This window comes from Carassius auratus, linkage group LG45M, assembly GCF_003368295.1.
Source record: "Carassius auratus strain Wakin linkage group LG45M, ASM336829v1, whole genome shotgun sequence".
Lineage (NCBI taxonomy): Eukaryota > Metazoa > Chordata > Actinopteri > Cypriniformes > Cyprinidae > Carassius > Carassius auratus.
In genome coordinates, this window is record NC_039299.1 from 2,227,367 (window position 1) to 2,253,230 (window position 25,864).

Here is a 25,864-nt window from a genome sequence, read left to right on the forward strand (position 1 = left end):
CGCGCTCGCGCGTTCCCGGTTACCCGTCGCGCACGCGCATATCGCCGCTCGCTATCTGTCTGCTGGAGCGCGTACGCGTTTTGCTGCACCTCAGAGACCGAGCGTTGTCGGCAGCCGTTTACCGGGCCGTTTCTATCCCTTACCGACGCCATGAACACGCCAAGGAACTGACGTGCTTGAGGACCGACGTCCTTTCTGCTGGATTTATCCTGAGGTAACTTACTGTAAAATAACGGTTGTGTCGTTCGAAAGCGGGTCGGTTAGCAGCGGCTAACATCAAACAACTAATTTCAAAATAACACTCATATTGGTGGTATTTTAGTTGTGGTATTGCTCTAAGATGAATTATATCGGTGTTTAGCCGGGATATGTTTTATATTTTTAGATCTCTGTGTGTCTAAAGTACTGCAGGGACTCGGTGTAACGTTAAGTTAGTAATTTAAACGACGCGTTGAACAAATCAGACATAATCACCTCAACGAAAAATATCAGACACAAAGTCATCTCATATATTAAGCAAATTTAGTCTGATCACCAATACCAGTCACATTTTAATCTGGACATTGCTTTCTAACATCTGCTCCTATCAATAATCTCAGAATCACACTGATCTGGTTTATTTACATGAGATCTGATATATCTATCAATATCAGACTCTGTTGTGATTTCTAATTCTTCCCCGATCAATAATATTGGTCTTGCTCTAATCTGCTCATAACGTTTGATATGTTCAATAATATTAGACAGGCACTAAAATGTGATTTATTATTCATATAAAACATTTGATCTGATTTACAATAGTAGGCACTCTTTAATATAGTAATTCATTTATAACACCTAAGTTAGTTGATCAACAATATCAGATACAGTCTAATTTTGAAATAATAACGATTAATAATATTAGAAGGTGACTGATATATTGTAATATAGACACACTGAGGATCTAATGTCTTTCATAACCTGGTGTGGTTATTTTTTCTTATTTAAAATATCTGATATTAATTTAGATGATATTGAATATTACATGCATGCTGCTGATGTGATCTGATCTCACTCGACAGACTCAGAATATCAGACTTGTTCTTAATCAAAGTTCAACTCTGAGATCAAACCTTCACAATAAGCTTTGCACGTTATGAAGATCAGATTCAGAATTTTAACATAAGATATTTTCAGTCTGACACGTACGATCACATCATATCTGACATTGTTGATTAGAACATATTGTGTCTGATAATGAGTGTCCGACTCTTATATTCTCTTCACATATTATGAATATAACACATTGTAAATATCTGTGAATGATCGTTTTATCAGGTCACCAATATTGATTAGATCCAATCGGCCTGTCCAGCTGGTCAGAGGTGTGATGAATTTGGAGGAGCAGATGTGTTAGTCTCTGATGAGTTGTGCTGAGGTGGTCAGTCATTGTTTAGAGTGCTGACCAGTTGTGTGTTTGTGTAAATGAGTTGTTTTGCTCCTAACCCATCTGTGAAAATTACAACCCATTGCATGTTTTATTTGTGAAGGAAAATAAAGATATTTTGTGTCTCTGCCCTGATAATGTGTGACCATCTGTGCGATGCACTGCCAGTTCAGGCATGACTAAAACAAATACTAAATCACCAAACCATTTTTAGTCTTACAGCTCTCATTACAGGCATCATGTGCTTTAGATGTGTGGAGTCTTTAATTTGGCATTTATTTGTATACTAAAGAAGGGTTTCTGCTGATCTGAAAATCTAAGTTTACCCTTCCAGAAATTAAGGCCTTAAAAAGGTCAGAAAAGCACAGAGTAGTCATGGCATTGTGGAATATCTTTCTCAGTATTTTTGTCTTGCTTTTCAATCCAAATATCTAAATTTCCTTAAATCAAGGTACATTTACTTGAGTTGCAAAATGAAGATATTAATTCAGAAAATTAAGTGAGATTATTCTTAAAACAAGAACAATAGCTGTCAGCGAGGTATGAAAATGTGTTTTCAATTTGAATTAAATTGATTTAAAAAAAAAAAAAAAAAACTTAATTTGAATCAGTTTCTCAGAAAGTCTCGTCTTATATAATCTTGATTTTCAAGTAAATGCATCTTCTTGATTTAAGACTCTTTAGACATTTGCAATGGAATTTTTTTTTTTTTTTTTTTTTTTTACAGTTTTATCAAAAGGTAAAGTAAAAGTTATTTCCATTATCTAAAGTGTTTTGGAGCAGATTCTTTGGAAATTAATTAAGTAGTGATGGAGATCTGTTGTTCAAATTCTGAAGTGTTGCTAATACAACTTGTGTGCAAATTGCAAAAAAAAAATTCTTCACCCTCAGGCCATCCAAGATGTTTGTTTTTGCATTGGAACAAATTAGGAGAAATGTAGCAACTCATCACTTGCTCATCAATGAATCCTCTGCAGTGAATGGGTGCCGTCAGAATGAGAGTCCAAAAAGCTGATAAAAACATCACAATAATCCACAAGTAATCCAAACAAAATACAAGTGCTCTGTCCATTACAGGGCTCGAAATTGCAACCATTTTGGTCGCATATGCTCCCGAAATGTCTGATCTGGACTTGCAGAAACTGCATTGAAATAATTTTCTAAAAAGTAATTTGTGTGGAAAATTACGAAGTTTGTAAATAGCCGTAATCAGGCCAGAGACGCTGAAGCATCTATTAATCGTTCAAAGTCCACTTACGTGATTCGCTGTGCTTATTTCTACCTTTTATTATTGCTACATGAAGATGGACACAAAGAAAAGAAAACACTGTAGCAGGCAGAACAAGCTCACTGATCACTATGTGCGAAATATAGAAAGAAAATGCTAAATATCTATTTGGTTGTGGGGGGGCTAAATGAATGTATTTCTGAGGGTAACTTGATTGTCTTTAGAAAAGTTTAAATTACAATTTATTCTCATCTTGCCTTTGTATAGTGCATATAAAAAACAAAGCAGTAACCAAGGAAATGCTTTTATTGTCTCTCGCTTAAAAAAAAAATGTAATAAAAAATTATCTGTTATCAGAATCAGCTTACTCGCATCTGAAAAATGAACAATTGGAATAAAGATTGATGCATCACTTGCAAGAAATACTGGGCCAAGTGTGTGTCAAAGAATTGAAAAGCTTTTAATCATCAGGATGTTGCCAGCCCTTCCGCTCAATTGGCAGTAGTGATGCTCCTTAATATTCAGTGGATGCTCCTAAAATTTAGTTTGGTGCTCTTAACTTCTTGAAGTTGGGAGCACCAGTTCTACCAAGTAAAAAAGGAAATTTGGACTAGAGCTGCACAATTAATCAAATTGTAATTGTAATGGATGCCACAATTAAGTAATCGTTCAAAGCATCTATTAAGCATTCAAAGTCCACTTTCGCTGTGCTTATTTCTACATGTTATCTTAAAGGGTTTTCCCATTATTTTAATTTTAGTTTTAATGTAACATTATAGTATCATTCATATTTTAATTTTTCTATAATTTAAAGAAGAAATCAATCCGATGTATAGTTGACATCTGAGGCTTAATATAGAAAAGCACTAAAAGTTTTTCAGTTAAGTATGTTTTCAGCTTGTTTATTTTCATAAAAAAAAAATACGGGACTTTTTTGCTATTGGAAGTGTTATTATGTATTATTGGCTCTTGTTTTGTCCAGAATTATTGGCTTATAGTTAAATGCCCAGAGGGTGTATTAGTTTTTTTTTAAATTATTTTGGGATGAACGATTTCTTTAAAAATGTCTTTATTTCACCTTCATAAAACCTGCAGAAACTCTTTGCATGCCAAAATGTAGCTCTGAATGGGGATTTTGGACGTGTTCCCTTTGCAGTCTGTGTAGAATTCTAGTCTAAACTTCATGGAAATAGACATGGCTTTTCTGTTGTCCTGGGTCATTGTTGTTACTGTAGTTTGAGCATAATGCAGTAATTCCCTGCAGGAAAAGAAACAATCACGCTGGCTCTTCTCTCGCTATCCGTCACTGTCCAGCGGTGTGGGTATGCAGAGGTCTGGCAGCTGTTACTAGGGTCTTAAGATTTTACTGGTGTTAAATCTGTGATCCGGCATAAGGCTGGGAAAGTGCCTGCTGCTCTGGATGGATAACGCTGCTGGGATTGGACTTATTTGGATCAGGTGCTGAATATGGCAAATGCCATGTGGGGAATTTGTTGGTTTGTATTACTGCAATGAAGTCAAATTGTTAACTTAATACAGTCACGTGTCCCTCATCATAAACACCCTGATGTGGGCATATGTCACTAATAAATGGGTATTTTTTATTGCCTCATGACTGATTTCACAGATCTATTCTGAGTTCTTCTTGACAGAGCTGTTTCTGTATTGAAAAAGTGCATCTTAGAAACTTGCCCTAATTGTGAACAAAGCAGCCACTTGTCTGTCCATTTTCTTCCTCCAGTTTAATTTAAATGAGTTAAGTCCTATGTAGTTTACTTCTGTCTGATCTGAATTAATTTATTCTGGTTTGATCTGTTCAAAATTTGCCTGATTTGCTTTGTCTGATTTTGATGTTCTCTGTTTGAACTAGGGCTTTGCAAAAAATCGAATGTGATTTTCATGTGTCATTAAAGAACTGGCTTTACTGACGAGATGCACATGAAAATTGCATTTGATTATTTGCACAGCCCTATTTCGAACCTGATGTGCTATACTTTTATACTTTAGTGTGAATCTGTTTTGGTGTTTGGCAGAAGCTAATATATCATGCCATATTTCCTTCTTGGTGAGATGTTTTTAGCCATATTCTTTCTGACATCCCAAAGTACGTCAACTCCAGGGTGTTTGAAGTGCTTTATTAACAGTTATTTTTTTGCCATATGCCAAGAAGGTAGAGCAGGATTTCTGGATGGGTTTCTCCTGCTCTCTATTTGGATGCGTCACTGTTGTGAACTATCGTTTGCAGGTTCTGGCCTAATTAAGATGAGCATACACCTTACACTGGTCCGAAAGTGAACCTGATGCATTATGCAGATGATTAAAGATCTTTTTAAGGTTTCAGAATGTTTTTGTCCTGGAGGCATGTCAGTCCTGATTTATATAATAGAAAGCACTTCGGCTATGCTTGTTGTAGGTTGGTTGCACTGGTGGTCTTTTGAGCTTTGCTCTTTTCTTTTTTGCACTTTTTATTTTTTGTCCCAATAAGTTAAAAGAGCTGATGCAGTTTCTGTAATATTATTGCTAGAGTTCTTTGGTGTAAATCTATTGATTTTTCCCAAATGTTATTGTCCGCCAGGCAAAAAAAAAAAAAAAAGTGTATTCATGTAAACAGTGTTTATACTAAACATTGTCGTTATACAGGCTATTACGTTAATGTTAACAGTTGAGAAACAAAACTTATAAGTAACAGTTTGACCTGTGCATGAGGTCTTAAAAATACATTCTAAACATTCTAAATTCTAAAACACAAATACACTGTGACAAAAAATTTAGGTTGGGTGATTGTTGTTTAAAAATATAGTGATTGAGTAAAAAATTATTTCAGACCCTGCTCATACTATACAATGATTTTTAGATCATTTTTGTTGAATAATACAAAAAGAGAATTAAAAAATGATTGCATATAAAATCGCAATATTGATTAGAAAAAAAATCGCTATTAGATTATTTTCCAAAATCATTCAGCCCTGGCCTAAAAAGTAAAAAAAAAAAAAAAAAATCTATATAATTGTATATATTAATTTATTTTTCATTGTCTATGTGCTAAAGTTAGAAGCCTCCCATTGCCCACACAGACAGCAATAAGCAGAGAAATACATTATGATCAATACAGGTCTGATTCCAGTGGCAGGTCTTCATGAAGGTTGGTATTAAAGGTGTCAGATGGTGCTGAATCATGTAGCTTCTGTGTTTTCCTTTTTCACTTTTTCTTCCATACATCAACTTTCTTGGAAATGGAAAAGAGAAAAACCACAGAGCATGTAGTCACGTTGAATTAAAGTGCTAATTATAGAATGTATCTATGTATCTGCGGCTGCAGTCTGGCTCAAGGCTAATGGATGTGTAAATGAAAAGCGTAACATCTTACTAGCAGCACAGCTCGGCCATAATGGAATCTTTCAGGGTGGCTGTACCACAACATCAGGTGATCACTGTTTTTCTGCTTCATAAATGCCAAATAATGTTCTTTATTTCTTCTTACACACTTTTAGAAATAAGGAAGGGATGCTTTATATCAACCAGGGGTGAAAGCACAGTGTGTATGTGTGGCTGGACAGGAAAAGCAACACTTTTTCCTGCCCAGCCACACACACACACACACACACACACACACACTATGCTTTCCCCCTTGGTTGATATAAAGCATCCCTTCCTTATTTCCAAAAGTGTGTAAGAAGAAATAAAGTTCATTGAATTCTCACAGCTTGGAGGAGGCTTAAATCAATAGTTCACCCAAAAATATAAAAATATGTGATTTACTCACCCTCAAGTCATCCTAGGTGTGTATGACTTTCTTATTTTTCAATAGTCCAAAAGAAGTACAATAAAGCGCATGCATCCATCATAAAAAGTGTCCCACACTGCTCCAGGGGGTGAATGAAGCATTTTTGTAAGAAAATATCCTTATTTAAAACTTTATAAACAGTAATCTCTAGCTTCTGCTACCTGTCATGCCTATCGTACACTTGTTCACAATAGATGATGTTCCGGTGGATGACGTAGTATGTGAGCTCCGTTGAGAAGTAATGAACGCAAAAGCGCAGAGGAGAGAACAAAACAAAAAACATGAATTAGAAGTACAAAACAAGCATTGATTCGCTTCAGGAGGCCTTTATTCATCCCCCACAACAGCCAGTAATAAATGTATATATTTCTGTCACAGTTTCTCCAAGTTGAACTGAAATTTTATTTTGACAGTTTGTTGTGAAGACCTTTGAGGTTCTTTGTGTAAAGGACATTGTGATAGATGGTGTTATTGAACATGACTGATACCTCAAATTGTGTGGTTTGTTAAGAAGAGCTTTATTTTTAGTAGGGTTGTGCCATTAATTGCATTCGATTGTCATGCTCATCTCATCAGTAGAGCTGGTCCCGTGATTTTTTTTGTTATACTGGTTGAAAATCACTTCACAATCCGATAGCAGTCATTAAGTTAAGTGGTTTACATTTATTTATTTGTATTTATATATTCTGTGGAAGGAGTAGGACCAAGAAATGTACATCCACTCAAAACACTCGGCACCCTGTTCGCGTAGACAGAATACGTTATTAGCGCATTCCCACACGCTGTGCAGACAGAGCTTGAGTGGCAGACAAACATCAACAAACCGGTCTTTCTTCATAATATTGTAGAACTTTTAAAGATTAAAGTTAACACGCCCGATTCAGATGACCAACTCGAGCTACGTGAATGAACGGTGTTCCAGTTGATATGATCCCTACACTGTGTCCATTGCTCCCTACTCCCTGGGTAATGGTTTACTTCACTTTGGAACATGGAGTGGAATTGGGAACCGCTGATGTAGTATCCTATTGTAGTAAGGTTGTCTCTGGTATTCTGGTCTGTGTGCATCAATGCGTTCAGTGGTGTGGCTGTGCACAGCGATTGCAGGAAAGTTGGGACGTTCGCTTTCAGTGCTATCAGGCTAATGTTAGCATTTTCCAAGATCTCCTATTGCACCTTTGATTGGAAACTCGCAGTTTAATTACATTTATTCAGGAAATGTCTTATGAGGGTTTACATTTGCAATATTGATGAATTTGTTTTTAAGTAGTTGGCTATTATAATGAAAAACACATTTTAGCATGTGAACTTGGAGTAGTTATCTTAACATTTTTTCCCCCAGATGTGGGTTGTTATGCAAGACTAGATAACAAATGACAAACTCCCATAAACAGTCTGAATATGATTGAGCAAACACCAGGTACTGCTTGTTGGTACATCTCACTGTGAATATATTTTCCCCACATACCTTTGCTACATATCTATATCAGATTTTTTTATTTTTTTATACCTAATGTCTGTCTCCTAAGAAAAGGATTGAGATGACTCCTTGTGACTTCTCTTGAAGCTGCCTGTAGGCAATGAGAAATGGCTGTCAGTTTTCAGAGCCTCTCCGTCTTGAATAAAATTAGACTACAGCTCCGTTTTTCTCAGTCATTGAGCCTGAAATATGAGCTGGAACAGGCATATACACCTGGTTTGGATCTCATCTCGTTCAAGGTTACATTAGGTAACTGGAATAGTTGCAAACCAGTTTGCCTAATATCCAGACTGATTAGGAATTAGCCTAATAAATTTCAAATTACAATATGCTGAAAATATCATGCCAAAGGCTGACTGGAAGATATACTATTTCTGGTGGATTTTTGAATTGTGGTTGCCCTTTGGGCTAATATTATACCCACAATCCATTGAGCTATGGTAGAGGATGAGATTGCGATTTGGATCCTTTTCCACCTTTCAGTTGACGACTGGCACATTTAAAAAATGTATGCACCTAAAAAAAAAAAACAATTAGGCGTCTTATTTAATTTCTCAATATACATTTCATTCTTATTATGCATGGAATTCCAATTGGTATTAAGGTGCAATTTTATGATGTGGAAGTATGCCCACCAGTCATGTTATGAACTCAAAATTACGTACTTCACATTCCCAGCAAAGTACATACCTTTAGTGCAGAGCAGAAGTATGCAAAGAATGCAGGCAGTCTTCATTGTAGAATATGCCTCACCTTGCGTTATTAAAACTGATCGAATGTCCACAAAGAAGCACAGACCTTGCATTTAGCCACAGTGTCAAAAACAAAAGTATATGTGTTACTGTGCATAGATAATTGTGTATGGAAGCGTTCTCATTTCAAGGGGCGTTTGCTGCTTTGTTTTTAATTAACAGCTTCAGAGCTGTGGCATCTTTTGATAATCAACCTATTTTTTGGGTCATTGAGACTTTTTACATTTTATATTCATTAGGATATAAATACGCTTTAATCCAAATTCTCAAATGATTTTATGAGGTTGTAAGTTCTGGTACAGATTTACCAAAAAATACTATTTCAGTTTTACTACTTTACAATTTCTTGTTTAATTAAATATTACTTGCCATCTCTGTAATTGCTTGTGAAATTTACCATGATTCTAATTTAAATTGTTTCTACACCATATCTTCCAGTGTACTCAAGAATAGATATTCTTACAGTTGTTTATACAACAGATTTTAAAATGAATATCTTCTCTTCAGAGATTGCAAATGTGAACTGGGCTGTAACGCCATTCTTAGACAAAAAAAAAAAAAAAAAAACATCAGACTGGGTTTTATTTTCACAGATCGCTCTGGTGACTCAATTTCATTTCAGAAATGTTATATTGTCAGGCTGAAATTACAGGTGGGCCTTTTGGGTCTGTGTGTTGCCCAAAGGAAGACATTGGCCGTGTGCACCATATCAGGGTGAAGCGGATAGAAATTAAGGATGAAATTCTTGTTAACACTGACCGGCCAAAAAGGATGCAAATGCACCTTAAGGCCACTGTAGGCGGTCTCACGGCGGGACAGTTAGCCTGAGCAAAACTAGATTTAAAGATGAGAGCGTATTCTTGTGGAACCAGTCGATACAGAACATCTCAAAGGGTTTACACTGTGAGTGCTATATTTAAAGCCCAATGTGTGGCCCAAATGCCAGAACCTTGGTCTATCCTTGTCTAGTGTATTTTAATGTTAAATTCAGTGCAGAATGTTCTGATACATCATGCATAAGTTAATTAAACACAGCTGTCTCTGTTTCATTTCCACTCGAAAAGTTTAGGAGCTTGACTTTTCTGTGGAAGAGCAGATGTGTGAATGAGGTCATTTGCAAACAACTGGTTTATTTTTCCCTCCCTGCCAATACAGTATGTTAGTGGCACAGCTTTCCTTTTTACTGCTGACTAGGGAAGCAGACCTGTTGACCATAAGAAAAGATTTTCACCAGTAATAAAAGAACTTCGAAGTTGTTGGCCTACTTTGCTTAAAAAAGGGAATGCTTAAAGGGGTCATATGATGCGATAAAAAATTTTCCTTTCTTTTTGGAGTGTTAAAAGCTCTTGGTGCATAAAGAAGATCTGTAAAGTTGCAAAGACTAAAGTCTCAAAACCAAAGAGATATTCTTTATGAAAGGTAAGACTTGTACACACCCCCCAAAACGTCTCATTCTAACATGCCCCCACATGTTTACATCACTATGTGGGAAGATTTGCATAACGCCGCCCAGATGTTCACGCAAAGAAAGAAGGTCTGGCCGGACAGGGAATCACAATATGTTAAGGGGCATAACATTTCTGTCACACGTTTGAAGTTTTCGTTCAATCACAAATGCACTGGATAGCTGGCCAATCAGAGCACACCTCGCTTTTCAGACTGAGCCTTGTAAAAATCAAGAGGAGAAACAATAATGTACAGTATGTGGAAAATATATATTTTTTTAACCTTAAACCGCATTAAAACAACTCAAACCAAATACACCTGATAATATTCTTTTTAGTAGCATCCTATTACCCCTTTAAAAAAACACTTTGAAGCTTCATTTTACTATTTTTTATTTTTTATTTTTTCTTGACGTTTTTTTATTTGACACTATTGACATCGGTCTCTTGACATCATATTGACATCATGCGGCAGAATGCATGTAAGATAATTCAATCAGGCTGTATTACCTCAGTGGTCTATATTGTTTCAGCAGTGCATTAGGAACAGAGTGACTCATTGATGGAGTTCTGGAGATCATCTGGGTGAAAGTACTGACAAATCGGTCCTGCGCAGAGAAGATGTCCCAAAGTGCAGCTCAACATCTGTCTGATGTTTAAACTGCTCTATGTAGAACATTGATCCAGCTAAAAGCTTGTCCTAGTTAACTTGTGAGTGCTGAATACTTCTGTGCTGAGCTGAGTTATTTTATATGGCCTGGAATTTAATTTGCCTTTATTATGGTATAAAATGAAGATGAATTGTAGTAACAGTGTTACTTAGAAGTCAAGAAGGAGAGCAACAACTCTGACAGAAACATTAGATAAAGATTCATTGAGATGTACTAGGAGAACATTATCATTAGATTTATCAGGTTTTTAAGAGCTCACATAAAAGGAAAATACACCGGTAGTACTACATTTGATCCAGTCTCTCTCTTTCTCTCAAAAAAGAAGAAAATGTGCAGATTTACACAATTTATATGTGTCATCTAAACAATGTAATAAAAACAGTGGAATTCAAATTTTATCTTCTGCCGATGCAGCTTTCAGTTCAGTTGAAGAGGAAGTGGGGAAAAGAGGAAGAGACGAGGAAAGTTTTCTCCTATGCAGAAACTATTGGGAACTATACTTGATAAAAATATATTTTTTCTATTTACAAAGGGTTTTTTTTTTTTTTTTTTGGACTCTTGCCTTCAAAGCAAATTTCAGTAGGAGAAAACTGGTTACCCTGTCGTCGGGAAATGTCATTGCTGCATAGAATATGCTCGCACTGATAATAAGGGATCCATCATTTCCTGCTTTCATCCGTATTTGCTGCTACTCGGCCACGGCCAGACTTAGAAATATCCTACCATTTAGAAAACTGGTTAAATATTGGCTTGTGGTAAATTTGCTTTGCTTTCACAACCCAAAGGCAGTTTGAGGATTAGACGGAGAGTTGTTATCCCATGGAAAATTTCCCCACCGGATCACAGGTCAGTGTGAAGTTATTCTTCAGAACACATCCAGTTTCTTATAATGTCCGGACCGTTCACAGTGGAGATGTAGCTCAGATATCCTGAATCTTGCCTGTTCACCTGAGAAGAACTATTCTGCTTTAAGGGACACCTATTCATTTTATGAATATGGGCCCTTTCAGTTTATTCCTGTGATCAAAGCTGAAATTTCAGCATCTTTACTCCAGTTTTCAGTGTCACATGACCTTCAGAAATCATTCTAAAATTCAGATTTGCAGCTCAAGAAACATTTCTGATTATTATCAATTTTGAAAACAGTCTTAATGCTTAACGTTTTTTTTAAGGAGACCATAATGCATTTTTTTTTTTTTTTAGGATTCTTTGATGAATGGAAAGAACAGCATTTATATGAAATAGGAATCTGTCTTTTAATATCACTTTTTATCAAAATTAATAAACAAAAGACCCAAAACCCTTTGAACAGTAGCGTACATATTAAAGGGATAGTTCATCCAAAAATGAAAATTATGTCATTAATGACTCACCCTCATGTCGTTCCAAACACGTAAGACCTCCGTTCATCTTCGGAACACAGTTTAAGATATTTTAGATTTAGTGTGCACATAATGAGCTGCATAATGAGCCTTTCAGTCAGCTGTGTGTCACTGAGAGGGAAGAGTTACAAGAAAGAATGTGAGGACAAAATAAATGTATAGATTTTTTGTTTGTAGTTTATTTAGAATATATTTAATTATCCCACATCATCATTTAATATCCACTTGATAGTGCAGTTAAACAGTTTATTAGGAACAATCAAAGCTGACTTTAAAGCTGAATTTTTGGCATTTACACCAGTCACACAATCCTTCAGAAATCCTTTTAACAATCTGATTTTCTACAAAAATAAAAGAAAAAAAAACTTTTATTGTTATCATTATTATTATTAATGTTGAAAAGAGCTGAGAATATTATTTTCAGGGGTTTTTTTGGGATAAATTGGAAGAACAGCATTGTTTGTTACATTTGTTACATTTACATGTATTTGTTTCATTTATATTATTTACATCAATCTTTTGAATGGTATAATATCAGAATCAGAATGAGCTTTATTGCCAGGTATGTTTACCCATACAAGGAATTTGTTTTCGTGACAGAAGCTCCGCAGTGTGACAGAATGACAGCAACAGAACAAAAAACACACAATAAAAGAATATAAAAAATAATTAGGTAAGCAATGACAATATACACTCCTTACCTACAGTAGTAGTGTATATTGTTATTGAAACTTCATAATGTTTCACTTGATAATACATTTAGTCAGGAATTATAGTTTGGAGAAATACTAGTAAAATGTTTACACGTTATGTGAAAACTAGTACAAGTATATAAATAAATAAAAAGGGTCTTACTCATGTTTATGATCTTTGCTGAATAAAGGGCTTCATTCTTTTTTTCTGTGGAAATCCAAATCTCAAAATGAGGTAATCCACATCACATATTTTTGGGGTGAATTATGTCTTATTCTTGCTGCATTGTCTTCTGTTGTCTTCTGATATAATCTCAAATGCGTGTTCAGCGTGTGGGCGTGGTCACATTACATATAATGAAGGGAGACGTGAAAAACAGACATCACGTTGTTTTCATATGGATTACTTTATCACAGATTACTTTGTTTTCAGCAGTACTTGTGTAGTTTAAAAGTAGACATGTCAAGCTTTCTATAGATATCTCTCTCATGTCTCTTCGTTGATTATTCACTGAGTTACAGTTCATTTTAATGACGCGTTTGTAAATGAAGATCACCGCAGACAAAGGCTGCAGACAGCACACCTTGTTATCTTTATTTTATAAATGCACAAAGTTTACTATATACAAAAAAGTAGACCCTTTACAGATTCGATTCATGTATTGCTCTTATCTGTACGATCAAAACTGAAATTGTAATTTAAGTTCTTTTCGGGGTTATCAGGAGAAAACGCCTCATAACACGTATACGCATTAATCGACACCAAAGGGTTAATCAGGGAAATGTCAAAAAAAAAAAAGATTATCCACAATCATTAGCCCCAATTTGTCCCTAAGTATCAACGTCTGTCTATTATTACTTGAACATGTATCTGGAGATCTAGAGTAATTAATCTGAGGAGACCAGGATACCCTTCTTTCTCACATGTTCTAGCTCTGATAGTCTGTAGCACTGGAGATCAGGCTTGTGCAGCATCCCAATTATTTTAGTATTGCAAATGGAAAAAGTATACACCATGGTGATTATCAAAGAGTCCATAGGTCAAAATATATGTTTTGTGTTCTGTGTGAGTTTTGATCAGTAGAGTATATGAGTAAGTGGTCTGACAGAAGTGTGTGATAGTGCATCTCTTCCCTGCTGCAGGATCATGGCCATGTCAAAATCTGTTCCATTAAAGGGAAAATCATCCCTCATGTCCTCTTATTCAGAGATAATGAAGCTCTCTGAAATCTTGCATGGCTTTTACTGATGGCTGCATGGGCATTTCTAGCAGAGACACATGTGTTTTTCCTGTATGCATGCCTTATGGAGTGTTTGCTCTGTGAGTTTGTTTTAAGCACAGCTGCTAATGCTTGGAGCTAGCTGCCAGCATACCAGATAATGTGTTCAGTGAATAGCACAAGTCTGTGAGGTCATTCTGAGTGCTGCCAGTTGGTTTCGAATCTAAAAATGGGTGTGAACTGTTTTTTTGTGGAGCTGTGTTCAAAAACATCTCTTGCCAAATACTGTAATCACTAGTAAGAATTGCGATTTGTCTTTTAGGCCAGAAACAAATACAGGCATAAATGCTTGGCCAACACATTACAATTGTAATATCCTATAGGCCCTACTAGATATTTCACATGCATACTTGCAATAATGTGTTAAACTCAGTATTCAAGGGGGGATAAAAAGAGATCTCTGAGAGTGTCTGTGCTAATGTACTGTTTCGGGCCTTAGACTTGATTAAGATTGATGTGTCCTAGGAATAATGATATACGGAGGCTGTCCAATGCATTTCAGATTAAACCCACAGTTGTATTCAAGACTTCTTGTTTTCCTGAATTTATGTAAATAACTGACACTTGCTGCCTGTTTTGCAGATTGACTGCAGTTGGATGGCGTGCAGTATTTCCAAGAGATCATGGGACACTATGGCCAGTTCATGAATCTCAACAATGGAAGATTGACAAGAGTATGATGCCACAGATAAAAATGCAGTTTAGCCATGTCTCCATTAGTGATCCCTATCAAGGGCACTCAATTTTTGCTGCTGTCTGGGACTCTCCCTCTTCTCTTGGATAGTTTGATTTTCAACAAACATCATACAGCACACAAGACCATATTGTTTATGGATGATATCATTCTGTCACGAGAAAGATGAAATTTAATTTTATCAGGAGTCCCAATTAAAACAAGGACACATAAGTTACGAACTCCATAAAGGGGTAAATCTGAAAGTGTGTACAGAACAGATGAGGTTGCATTATGGCAGCTGAATCTCCTCAACGGCTTCATTTACGTATCTGGTTCAGAGGAGAGTGATAGTTGCACAATGCAGCGAAACGGAGGCATGGTCGGAAACAATGGCCAGCCATGGGTACTGCGGCGAGTTCGGCTCACCTGGCTGAGTTTCATGCTCTTCTTTATCCTGGTCTTTTTCCCCCTCATTGCACATTACTACCTCACCACAATTGATGAAGCAGGGGGACCAGATAAACGCATTTTTGGGCCAAGACCCGGAGGGGAGCTGTGTGAAGTGAAGCATGTTCAAGACCTGTGTCGTATCAGGGAATCCGTCAGTGAGGAGCTACTTCAGCTTGAGGCAAAGCGTCAAGAACTAAATGGCGAGATAGCCCGACTTAACCTACGCATTGAGGCCTGTAAACGTAGTATTGACAGTGCCAAACAGGACTTGCTACAACTCAAAAATGTCATCAGCCAGACAGAGCACTCTTACAAGGAACTCATGGCACAAAACCAGCCAAAACTGTCATTGCCAGTTAGACTTTTACCAGACAAGGATGATCCTGGATACCCTCCTCCGAAGTCGGTACAAAACTGTCGTTTGCATACTTGTTTTGATTATGCTAGATGTCCACTTACTTCTGGCTTCCCTGTCTATGTTTATGACACAGGGTCGTATCCTTGGGGTGAAAAGTTGGACCCTCTTGTCAAACAAGCCTTTGCCTCATCCGTCAAAAGCAGTGTATATGTGACCGATAATCCAAACATTGCTTGCCTGTACATAGTGCTCGTTGGGGAAATACAAGAATCACCCTCCTCTCCTCCTGTCTCACTTTTAGACCTTGAAAAACAGCTAAAGGCTTTGCCATATTGGAGGTTAGATGGCCACAACCACCTGCTTGTACACCTTTCAAGAAAGTCTCTGACACAGAACTTTCTGTACAATGTGAGCACAGGCCGAGCAGCAGTGGCACAGTCTACCTTTTTTGAAAATCAATATAGGGAAGGTTTCGACATGGTGTTGTCTCCGCTAGTCCACGCTCTGTCTGAGCCCAACTTCCTTGAGGTCCCTCCGCAAGTCCCGGTCAAAAGGAAGTATCTCTTCACCTTTCAAGGGGAAAAGGTTGAGTCTTTGAGGAGCAGCTTGCTTGAAGCCCCACCGCAGTCCTTTGAGGAGGAAATGGAGGGTGATCCACCAGCTGATTATGATGACCGCATTATTGGCACACTTAAGGCAGTACAAGACAGTCACCTAGACCAGGTTCTAGTGGAGTTCACTTGCAAGAATCAGGCTAAGCCAAGTTTACCAACAGAGTGGGCGTTGTGTGGTGAGCGTGAGGATCGTTTAGAAGTACTGAAGGTCTCTACGTTCGCCTTGGTGATATCTCCAGGCGATGTGCAGTTGGTGTCATCTGCTGGCTGTAGCATGAGACTTTTTGAGGCTTTGGAAGTTGGGGCAATACCGGTGGTGCTTGGAGACTACTCAAAGTTGCCCTACCATAATCTTATACGCTGGAACGAGGCAGTCATTATGGTACCCAAGCCTCGCATAACAGAGCTTCACTTTCTGTTGCGTAGCATCTCAGACAATGACCTTCTGGTCATGCGACGGCAGGGTCGGTTTCTTTGGGAGACATACTTCTCCACCTCAGAGAGCATCTTCAGCACCATTCTGGCTAGTGTACGAACCAGCATCCAGATACCAGCAGCACCTATACGTGAGGAGCCTGTCCAGGAGATTCCTCACAAAGCTGGAAAGTTGGCAGGAACCGATGCTAACATGGCTGACAATGGCGACCTAGATCTGGGGCCTGTTGAAGTAGAGCCCCCTTACGCTTCACCCCGCTTCTTGCGTAACTTCACCTACACAGCTGCTGATGTCTACCACACCTGGAATCGTGCACCTGGCCCTTTCCATCTATTTCCACATACTCCCCATGACCCCGTACTTCCCTCAGAAGCCAAGTTTCTAGGGTCAGGGACTGGGTTCCGCCCTATCGGCCAAGGTTCTGGGGGATCTGGTAAAGAGTTTCAGGCCGCTCTAGGAGGTAACGTCCCACGGGAGCAGTTTACTGTGGTCATGCTTACTTATGAAAGGGAGGAGGTTCTTATGAACGCACTGGAGAGACTAAATGGGCTCCCTTATCTTAACAAAGTGGTGGTAGTGTGGAATTCCCCCAAACCACCTTCCGATGATCTCCTCTGGCCAGACATTGGTCTACCAATTGTGGTAAGCATACATTATTTCTTGATCATATTTGTGATAGTCATAACTTTTTTTTACTGGGCCGGTAAGCAACCTCCTAGTAACCTCCCGAAACACCCTAGTAAGATTCCTGAATACCCTACCAATGCATAACACCCTAACATCATGGTGGCAGGTTTAGGACACCCAGGCACAACTAAAGGAAAAAAATCTTGTTAAGCTTGTTATTAGTCAGAATTCTCCAAGGCTCAAATGTGATAGAACCTCACAAGCAATGCATTCTGCTGTAGATTTGGTCTGCTCTCTCTGCTGTCTTTGAAGCATAGCTTTCATGTCTCTAGTGCAGCAAGCCAAATTAGTTCTGGTGATATTAAAGGAAACAGTGCTGTATTAAGCTCACAGTAAGGTTATACTTTGAAATGACAACCCAAACAGAATGCCGAATACCCCAAGTTTCTTACTATCTTCATCTAGTTTGGAACTTTGAAATTGAGTATCTTTAATTATGGATGTAAGGTTGCAAAGTTGTATTAGAACTAGCAAATATTAAAATTGTAATCCATGCCTGCACACAAAAAGTTTGCTTTCAGAAATGGTTTAGAGAAGTATTACATTGTTTTGGATTGGCATTTGATGTTTTCATATGGTTGAGTGTCTGGCAGGCCCAGTAAAACCTCATAATAATGCCATGTTCTACCTCAGCAGTCGTTCACAATGAGGCATGTTGACTCAACAGATGGGCTTTTTCTCTGCAGGTGGTACGCACAGAAAAGAACAGCTTAAACAATCGCTTTCTTCCCTGGGATGCAGTTGAGACTGAGGCTATTTTGTCTATTGACGATGATGCCCATCTTCGACACGACGAAATTATGTTTGGGTTCAGGTAAGGTTTTTATGATGCCATGATAATACCATATTATGTTTAATAAGGCTGAGCAACTACACAGGATGCTTACAATATTTCATGAAAATGTAAACACTTAATTTAAATGAAATGCTTTATTTAATTATCTACTTTGGCTGTTCACAAATATATCCATCTTTTGGCCATTTCAAAGCAAATACAAGCAATATTGATATATATACCGAATATTGTCAAAAGGCTTAAAATATTGAGATAAACCTTTGATTTTGTCTTGGTAAAAAATTACATCCTGAAAATGCAATTCCTACATTTTTGCAGATAATTTTTTTGAAGCTATTTCCCCCATTCTAAAGATAAATTTAGGGTCATTTTGAGATTATTTGTTTGGAACGGTGCCCATGATGTTGTGGCTCCATTACTTTTGCATCTTTTAAATACATTTTATTTTGTGAATTTAATTATTATCATTTATAGTATTAGAAAATAATGTGAAACTCCACATGATGTCACTGCTTTGGGCTGAAGTATGTTTAGAAAAAAAAAAAGTTTTATGAAGAAAGGAAAGTAGAATATTTCTGAGAAAACGGTCTGTTTTCTTACCTCAGTCTGTTTGTTTTAAGCATCTCATTTTAGATAAAATTACAGTGTGGTCCAAAGATGTGTTTTCAAATGCACATGAACATCTAATGTGTTTGTGAAGAAAGAGAGATCTGTTGTGGAGTCTTCCTGCAGGATTCATGTGATGTTGAATTTAAGCCAACAGTTGCAGATTCAGTTCTTGGTTTGAGGAATTCAAAGCACAACCATGACAGTTGAACGAAACCCTGTGCTTCCCTCCTGTGTATTTCCATGTTTATTTGCATGTTTAGTCATTGGGAGGATGAGCAGATAGCGTGAGCTTTTGGATTTGATTTTGCTCGCACTGGTTTATTTTTCTTTTTCATTTGTTTTGGGGTAAAAATTGGTAATATCAAGAATCTTTACACGCTGAACACTAGTAATGTTCCCAATATATTTTGGTGTCTTAAAATCAGGGAATTGGTCAGGATGGTCAACTAATAATTATTATTATTATTTTGTTGGCATTTTAATCAAAGATGCTTCCATTGCTAAACAGTTATGATATTTATCTGTAGGACTATTATGGGAGGTCTTTGAAAATATTTAGACCAAAATTTTATTTGGATTACACAATTTTAACATAAACTAATAAACTTAGTGTTAGTTCACCCAAAAATGAAAATTAGCCCATACATTACCCACCCTCAAGACATCCTAAGTGTATAAGATCTTTCAAGCTGTTTCATGGCACTCAGCGTGTGTTTCATGCATCAGTCCAAAAGAAGTTAAATAAAAAGCGCCCATCCATAATTAAAAAAAGTGTCTCACACAGCTCCTAGGGATGAATGAAGGCCTTTTGTAGCGAATTGATGTATTTTTGTGAGAAAAATATCCAAATACAAAATGTAATAATCACTTTAATCTAGCTTGCACCAACAGTTGTACACAGCAGCAGCTCTGGGCTGATGACTTGTGAGGTCACTTCTGAGTCTCGTAAAAACCAACGTTTGTTTACAGGATCAAAGGAAGCAATGTTTCCTTACTTTAGCAAAGGAAAACCATTTTCCTATCGGAATCCTCTGACATTCTTCTCTACAAATCCTTGTTTTGTACTTCTAATTAGTGGCCATTGTTTTATTTTGATCTCTCCCCTGCGCTTCCTTGTTCACTTCTGAGCGATGCATGCACAAAGCTGGCCTCATATGTCTTCTGCCCGGAACTGTTGGCACAAGCTACATTAAAGTGATTATTACGTTTTGAATTTTGATATTTTTTGTAAAAAAAAAAAATAATTTATTCCCTACAAGACTGTCTTTGTTCAGCCCCCTGGCCTTTAACTTCTTTTGGACTGATGCATGCAGCACCCACTGAGTGCCATTAAACAGCTTGAAAGATCAAATACATTTTTTCTATAACTCCGACTGCATTCGTTTGAAAGAAGAGTTATAAACACCTAAGATGACTTGAGGGTGAGTAATTCTTGGGCTAATTTTTATTTTTGGTTGAACTAATTAAATTAGCTCAAATTAATGAGATGGAAAATGTATTCATTGTTGATAAATATATAAACTTTTATTTATAGTTTTTGTTAAAACTGTAATACAAATGGACATTTTTAATATATAAATATTAAATGACTTAATAATTATTATTTATTTATTTTTTGAGAGCATATATAGCTAAGAAACTTTGCAAGTGATTATTAAAATCACTGTGCATGCTGTAGTTTGCATCATTCCCATCTCTTTCTCTTCCTTCACTCCCAGGGTGTGGCGGGAGGCCAGAGACCGGATTGTGGGATTCCCAGGAAGGTTCCATGCCTGGGATGTAAATCACCAATCTTGGCTCTACAATTCAAACTACTCCTGCGAGCTCTCCATGGTGCTGACTGGTGCAGCCTTCTTCCACAAGGTGAAGCTTTGACGGCTTTGACACTTCCAGAGTCTGATCACGCCACAAATAGACACCAGGCTTATGTAGGTTTACCCAGATAACAGTTTGGTTAGTTAAAAACAGTGTTGCTACTAAGTACATTGTTGTTCAAAATGCAGTCCTTTCATTTTCCAGGTGGATAAGCGAACAGCACAACATGGTTCTTTTATGGGCATTGCTGTTCAACATCATGGTACATTTGAAGTGTTTTTGCTCTCTTGCATTAATATTTTATTAAAATCCATAATTTCTTCCTCTTCTCAGTATTATGCGTACCTCTATTCGTACGTCATGCCTCAAGCCATACGTGACATGGTGGACGAGTACATCAACTGTGAGGATATTGCCATGAACTTCCTCGTGTCTCATATCACTCGCAAACCCCCCATCAAGGTCAGTGGGCTATTACTTGAAACACTTATTTTGAGCCTTTTGGGGCTTTTGTCTCTTGTGATTTCAAGTTCTTGCTCAGACATGCCATTTTTGGGTATGAATAATGTGAAAATGTTAATTAGACAATACATTTTTCCATCACTCTGGGTAGCCCCACCCATTTTTAACTTGGTTACAACACAGTTACATTTGAATTATCTGGCTCAAATTTACATATGCTGCCATTGATAAATCTCTCTTTTATCATGAACATAATATACTAATATATTTCATATTTCACCCTCAAATCAAAAGAAAATATAATGTAATATAAAGAATGTGAATGAAGAAAATTCATTTTATTTTCAGCAGTATTAGGCTTTCTTATTCATTTAATTTCCCCTTTTATTAGTATTTAAATCTAAAATAATTATATTATTTAAATTGTATTTATATATCACAATAATATTGTGTTTCCTAAATTGCTGTAATACAATTGGAATTTAATAAGACAAGCTAAAAAAAATACACACAAAAAAAATTATTATGCCAAAATGTATTTCTTTCTTTTTTTGTTTGATTTGGGGGTGAAATATGTCCTGGAAATTGTGAGATTCTCCTGTTATCATTTATGTTGCACTGTTATGCAGCCGCAGTTTTGTGGTAATTGTGCACTATAAAAGAAATGAAATGTCTAGGAAGTGTCCAGACGGAGCACATTACTTCCAGTTTTACTCGTGTATGTTACAATGAATTGATTTCAATGGGATTATTCAGTAGGATTTCAGTTTTAGCTTTAAAAACCATTTGATGTTCTGTAGTCCATTGACTGAAGCTTCGAGACAGCCATGAATTAATGGTGTAATGAAATTTGATGGATTTCTCTCTCCATCTGTCGCTGTCTTGGCAGATTAAACGCGTCTATTATATTTGTTTGTTCATACAAACTTTTCATACAAAGTCTTCCCAAGTTGAATTGACTGAATTGAAGTCATAAATCTGATTTTTCATGATGTTCCTCCTCTCAGGTGACATCACGTTGGACCTTCCGCTGTCCCGGCTGTCCACAGGCTCTTTCACATGACGATTCACACTTCCACGAACGTCACAAGTGCATCAACTTCTTCGTAAAAGTCTACGGATACATGCCGCTGTTATATACACAGTTCAGAGTGGACTCTGTACTCTTCAAGACGCGGTTGCCCCACGACAAGACAAAATGTTTTAAATTTATTTAGCGGAGCAGGGGACAGAAAAGCACAGACGGAGCACAGACACGGGACGGTCTCTCTCTGGGAACATGAAGGGAACTGAAGCTTTCTTGTAAATATCAGAGAATTTTACTTTGAACTAGTCTTCCTTGAAGTCAAGGGAGAACAAAAAGAGAATGAGCGATTACCGTCAGGCGTTTTTAACGTTGTGCGTGATTCATCAGCAACCACTACAGGCTTTATTTGCACCACTTTTCATGGGACGTCTGGGATAGCGAAGTCAAATGGCTGTTTTTGATGACATATCTGAGAATTATGGGAAGAGTCAAAGTGTCTAAATGATACCTGTTATTTTTACTTTGCATATACTTGTTTGAAAAGCACTGATGGTCAAGGTTTTTTTTTTTTTTTTACTTGTGTGTGCTTTTGTGCACATGTGAATGGCTATGTGTGTCGTTCAGTAGGTTGACGGTGACGAAGCGTCATTAAACTCTGTCTAATGTTTGTTGATCATCAGTAAGAATAGCACAAGATATCAAACATAACTGCATAGGAATAGCACCAAATCAAGCTGTTACACGTTCTCATGTTTGTCACAATCATGCGAGAAAACAAATGTCTGTATGTAACCTGTTCAGTACACTTGTGGAATAACAGATCCTTTTGCTGGATAATCACATTGTGGCCTGGCATGTGTGTGTCATTCTAATAAGGTTGAATGATTTAATAGTTGAAAATTAAAAAAAAGAAGATCCAGGTCATATTTAATCATTTTTACACAAGGAAAAATCCTGTTTTTTTTTTTGTTGTTTTTTTGACAAATATCATGAATTAAAATACACAAATTCTCATTTCGTAATGCAAAAATGCATCATTAATGTACTTTTCCAAATGCAAAATATAGTTGTATAACAAATGCAATATTTTTTATTTTTTTGCACAATAATTAAACGCAATACTATCAGTTTTCATTATTCTAATCCCAAAAAAATACGTCATTAATGTAGTTTTCCAAATGCAAAATATAGTTGTATAAAAAATTTATTTTTTGTGCACAATAATTAAGTGCAATACTATCAGTTCTCATTATTACAATCCCCCAAAAAATCTGTCATTACTGTAATGCACATAATTTTTTATTATTTTTCTATTTACATGATATGCTACATTTGATACAACAAATATTACTTATGACATATAGAAAATATAAACATTATTATTGCTATAAAAAATAATAAATCTGGTAGATTTGTAAGGTTAAATGTGCTTTTTTTTGTCATGTCACAATGCAAAAAAATCTGGTCCTGAAATAATTTGTCTAAATTTTCCTTCAAGCACAATATTATTTCTTACTTCCTTTTGATTTTGTGGTGAAATGTGACCTGGACATGTTCTTGACAGCTTCATGTGTGAATGTGTTTGTGTGTGAGGAAGGATAGCAGTGACGAGACGTGCAGTAGTTCTCCTTCCTCTGTAAACGGTACGTGTCTCTCTTCTGTGCCAGGATGTTACCTGCGGCTGATTTCACCCTTCAGTTCACAAATCTGAGATGCCTTCGAGAACGCTGAGCTTGACTACTTCTGTCTGATGGTTAATTCATGACGGCTGTCCTGACGTGTTTGACAGGTACATTTAGGAAAATGGCTCTGCAATTGTAAATTAATGTTTTATTTTTTAAAAAACAAAACAAAAAATAGTGGCTCTGTTCCCCTTAGAATAGGAATATGACTTGATTAAACTTTTTTTTTTTTTTTGGCCCTTTTTTTGTATTGTGTATAAATCTATTGAATAGGCTTTATGGAATATGTTTTTTGTTGTTGTTGTTATTTTTTATTATTGTGAAGACCGTGTGGCCTTTGGGATTGGAAAGGAACTGACCGTATAAACTATGGATAGTAAAGTGTTAAATGCCAGCAAATGTTATAACTGACAACTTCTTCAACCACACTAATAAATCAGCCAGTGTCATCATCCTTCATCATGGTGAAGATCTCAGTCATTTGGACTCTGACATTAATATAGGACGGGATGGGAATCTCGTTATGGAAGGTCATGTGCACTAGAGGTTTATTACAGTTAACTAAAACTGGAACTACAATTAAAACCAATAAAAACATTGTCATTACTTGAAAAATGGTTCCTAAATCATCCCTTAAAACTTACTTTTTTAGGGTAGCTTTTATGTGATTACTTTGTCTTTTATTATATTGGCTTTGTATTGTTTGGTTAGTTCTTTACTGAATGTACTAATGTGTTTATCTTTAAACTTCATATTTTTATATGTATGTAAAGTGCTTTGAGATGCTACTTTTAAAGGTGCTGTATAAAATAAAGTTTATTATTATTTTATTATTAAATGGTTAACTAAAACATAATAAATTTTATAAAAATGTTAAAAATAGAAAATATATATATTTGTAGAAATTCATTAAAAAAAAAACCCCAGCAAAATTACTATACTAAATAAAATTATAATGAAATCAAAATTTGCAATTTGTAATAGTATCTTAATAATAAAATAGCACTGTTTCTCTGGATTTGTGCTTTTTATTATATTAATTTATCTTTTTAAATTATAAATTATCTTTTAATTTATATTAAAAATTTTGTTTTCATTTTTTTATATTCTAAATATTAATTATTATTCTTTATATTATTTGTTTAGTATTATTTAAACTTGATATTTTAGATCAGACATGATGTCAGACCTTTTTCTTAGCCCAGAAATTGTCTAAATCCATAAATAGAAATCTAGCTGTAGTTATGGTACTAAACAGACTTTAAACAGAAATTAGAGGAGGTGTGAAAATATGTATCTATATAGAAATCTCTCTCTTTCTCTTTATATAAACCAGACTTGTGAGAGAGAAATACTGCATACAAAAATGTGATATTACAAATTAAATCTGCACAGCTCTAATTCACTTGACCTTACGAATAACAACTTCCAGCAGATTTCATCATTTGTTTGGAGTAGTAAAATGAATCCTTTTCTCCGTAATCGCACGTTACAGTAATTTAGTGGATTCATTTGTGTAAATAACTGGTTTAAAGTGATGTTTGATCATTCTAGTGTGTGCTCGTCTCCGCTAGCTGTGGTTGTGTTTTGACGGTCCATCACGTGCTCCGGTCCGTGGGCTTCAGGGGCCGTGAGCGCAGCTGCTTCGACGGGCCTCAGGCGGGGTCCGCATTTCAGGAAACACTGCAGTCTGTAATCAAACCCCAGACATGCATCTTTCTGTCTGACATCAGCCGAGCGGCTCTCAGACACATGATGAGAGGCTGAAAAGCGGCTGTAAACCAGCCCAACGTGAAATTAGACCCTCCCTGTGAAGAAACATCTCGAGCGGCAACCTCACAACCCTTCACAGCAGCATGACTAAAGATGAATGACGCGCTTGTTCATCATGTCTCTATCTAGCCTTCTTTGCATCATTCTGTAGTTTATATATTGCTCTTTATATCATCCTGTTGTTCATTATATTTATCATTTATTATAGCACTCTATCGTGTTTATATCTACTCTTCAATATAACGTCTTTCATTCTCTGTCATTCTTCCCATTGTTTGTTGTATGTGTCTTTCATTCTTTTGTTCTATCGTTTTCTATTCCTGATAACATTTAAGTGTC

General features: G+C 36.5%; 1 protein-coding gene across 2 annotated transcripts; it reads left to right on the forward strand.

Annotated features, from left to right (window-relative positions):
* The first annotated feature begins 41 nt into the window (after nt 1–41).
* LOC113068614 (exostosin-like 3) lies at nt 42–24,211 on the forward strand. 2 transcript variants are annotated; one of them, XR_003279580.1, is made up of 7 exons: nt 42–214; nt 14,723–17,316; nt 18,048–18,175; nt 20,485–20,629; nt 20,915–21,043; nt 22,051–22,345; nt 23,738–24,211. XR_003279580.1 is itself a non-coding variant. In XM_026241395.1 (6 exons), the coding sequence occupies exons 2-6, from the start codon at nt 15,175–15,177 to the stop codon at nt 22,258–22,260; spliced, it is 2,754 nt and encodes a 917-aa protein (XP_026097180.1). In that variant the 5' UTR covers nt 42–214; nt 14,723–15,174; the 3' UTR covers nt 22,261–22,930. The 2 variants fall into 2 exon arrangements, 1 of the variants encoding a protein (XP_026097180.1); XM_026241395.1 differs by lacking the exon at nt 23,738–24,211 and having other exon boundaries at nt 22,051–22,930.
* The last annotated feature ends 1,653 nt before the right edge of the window (nt 24,212–25,864 follow it).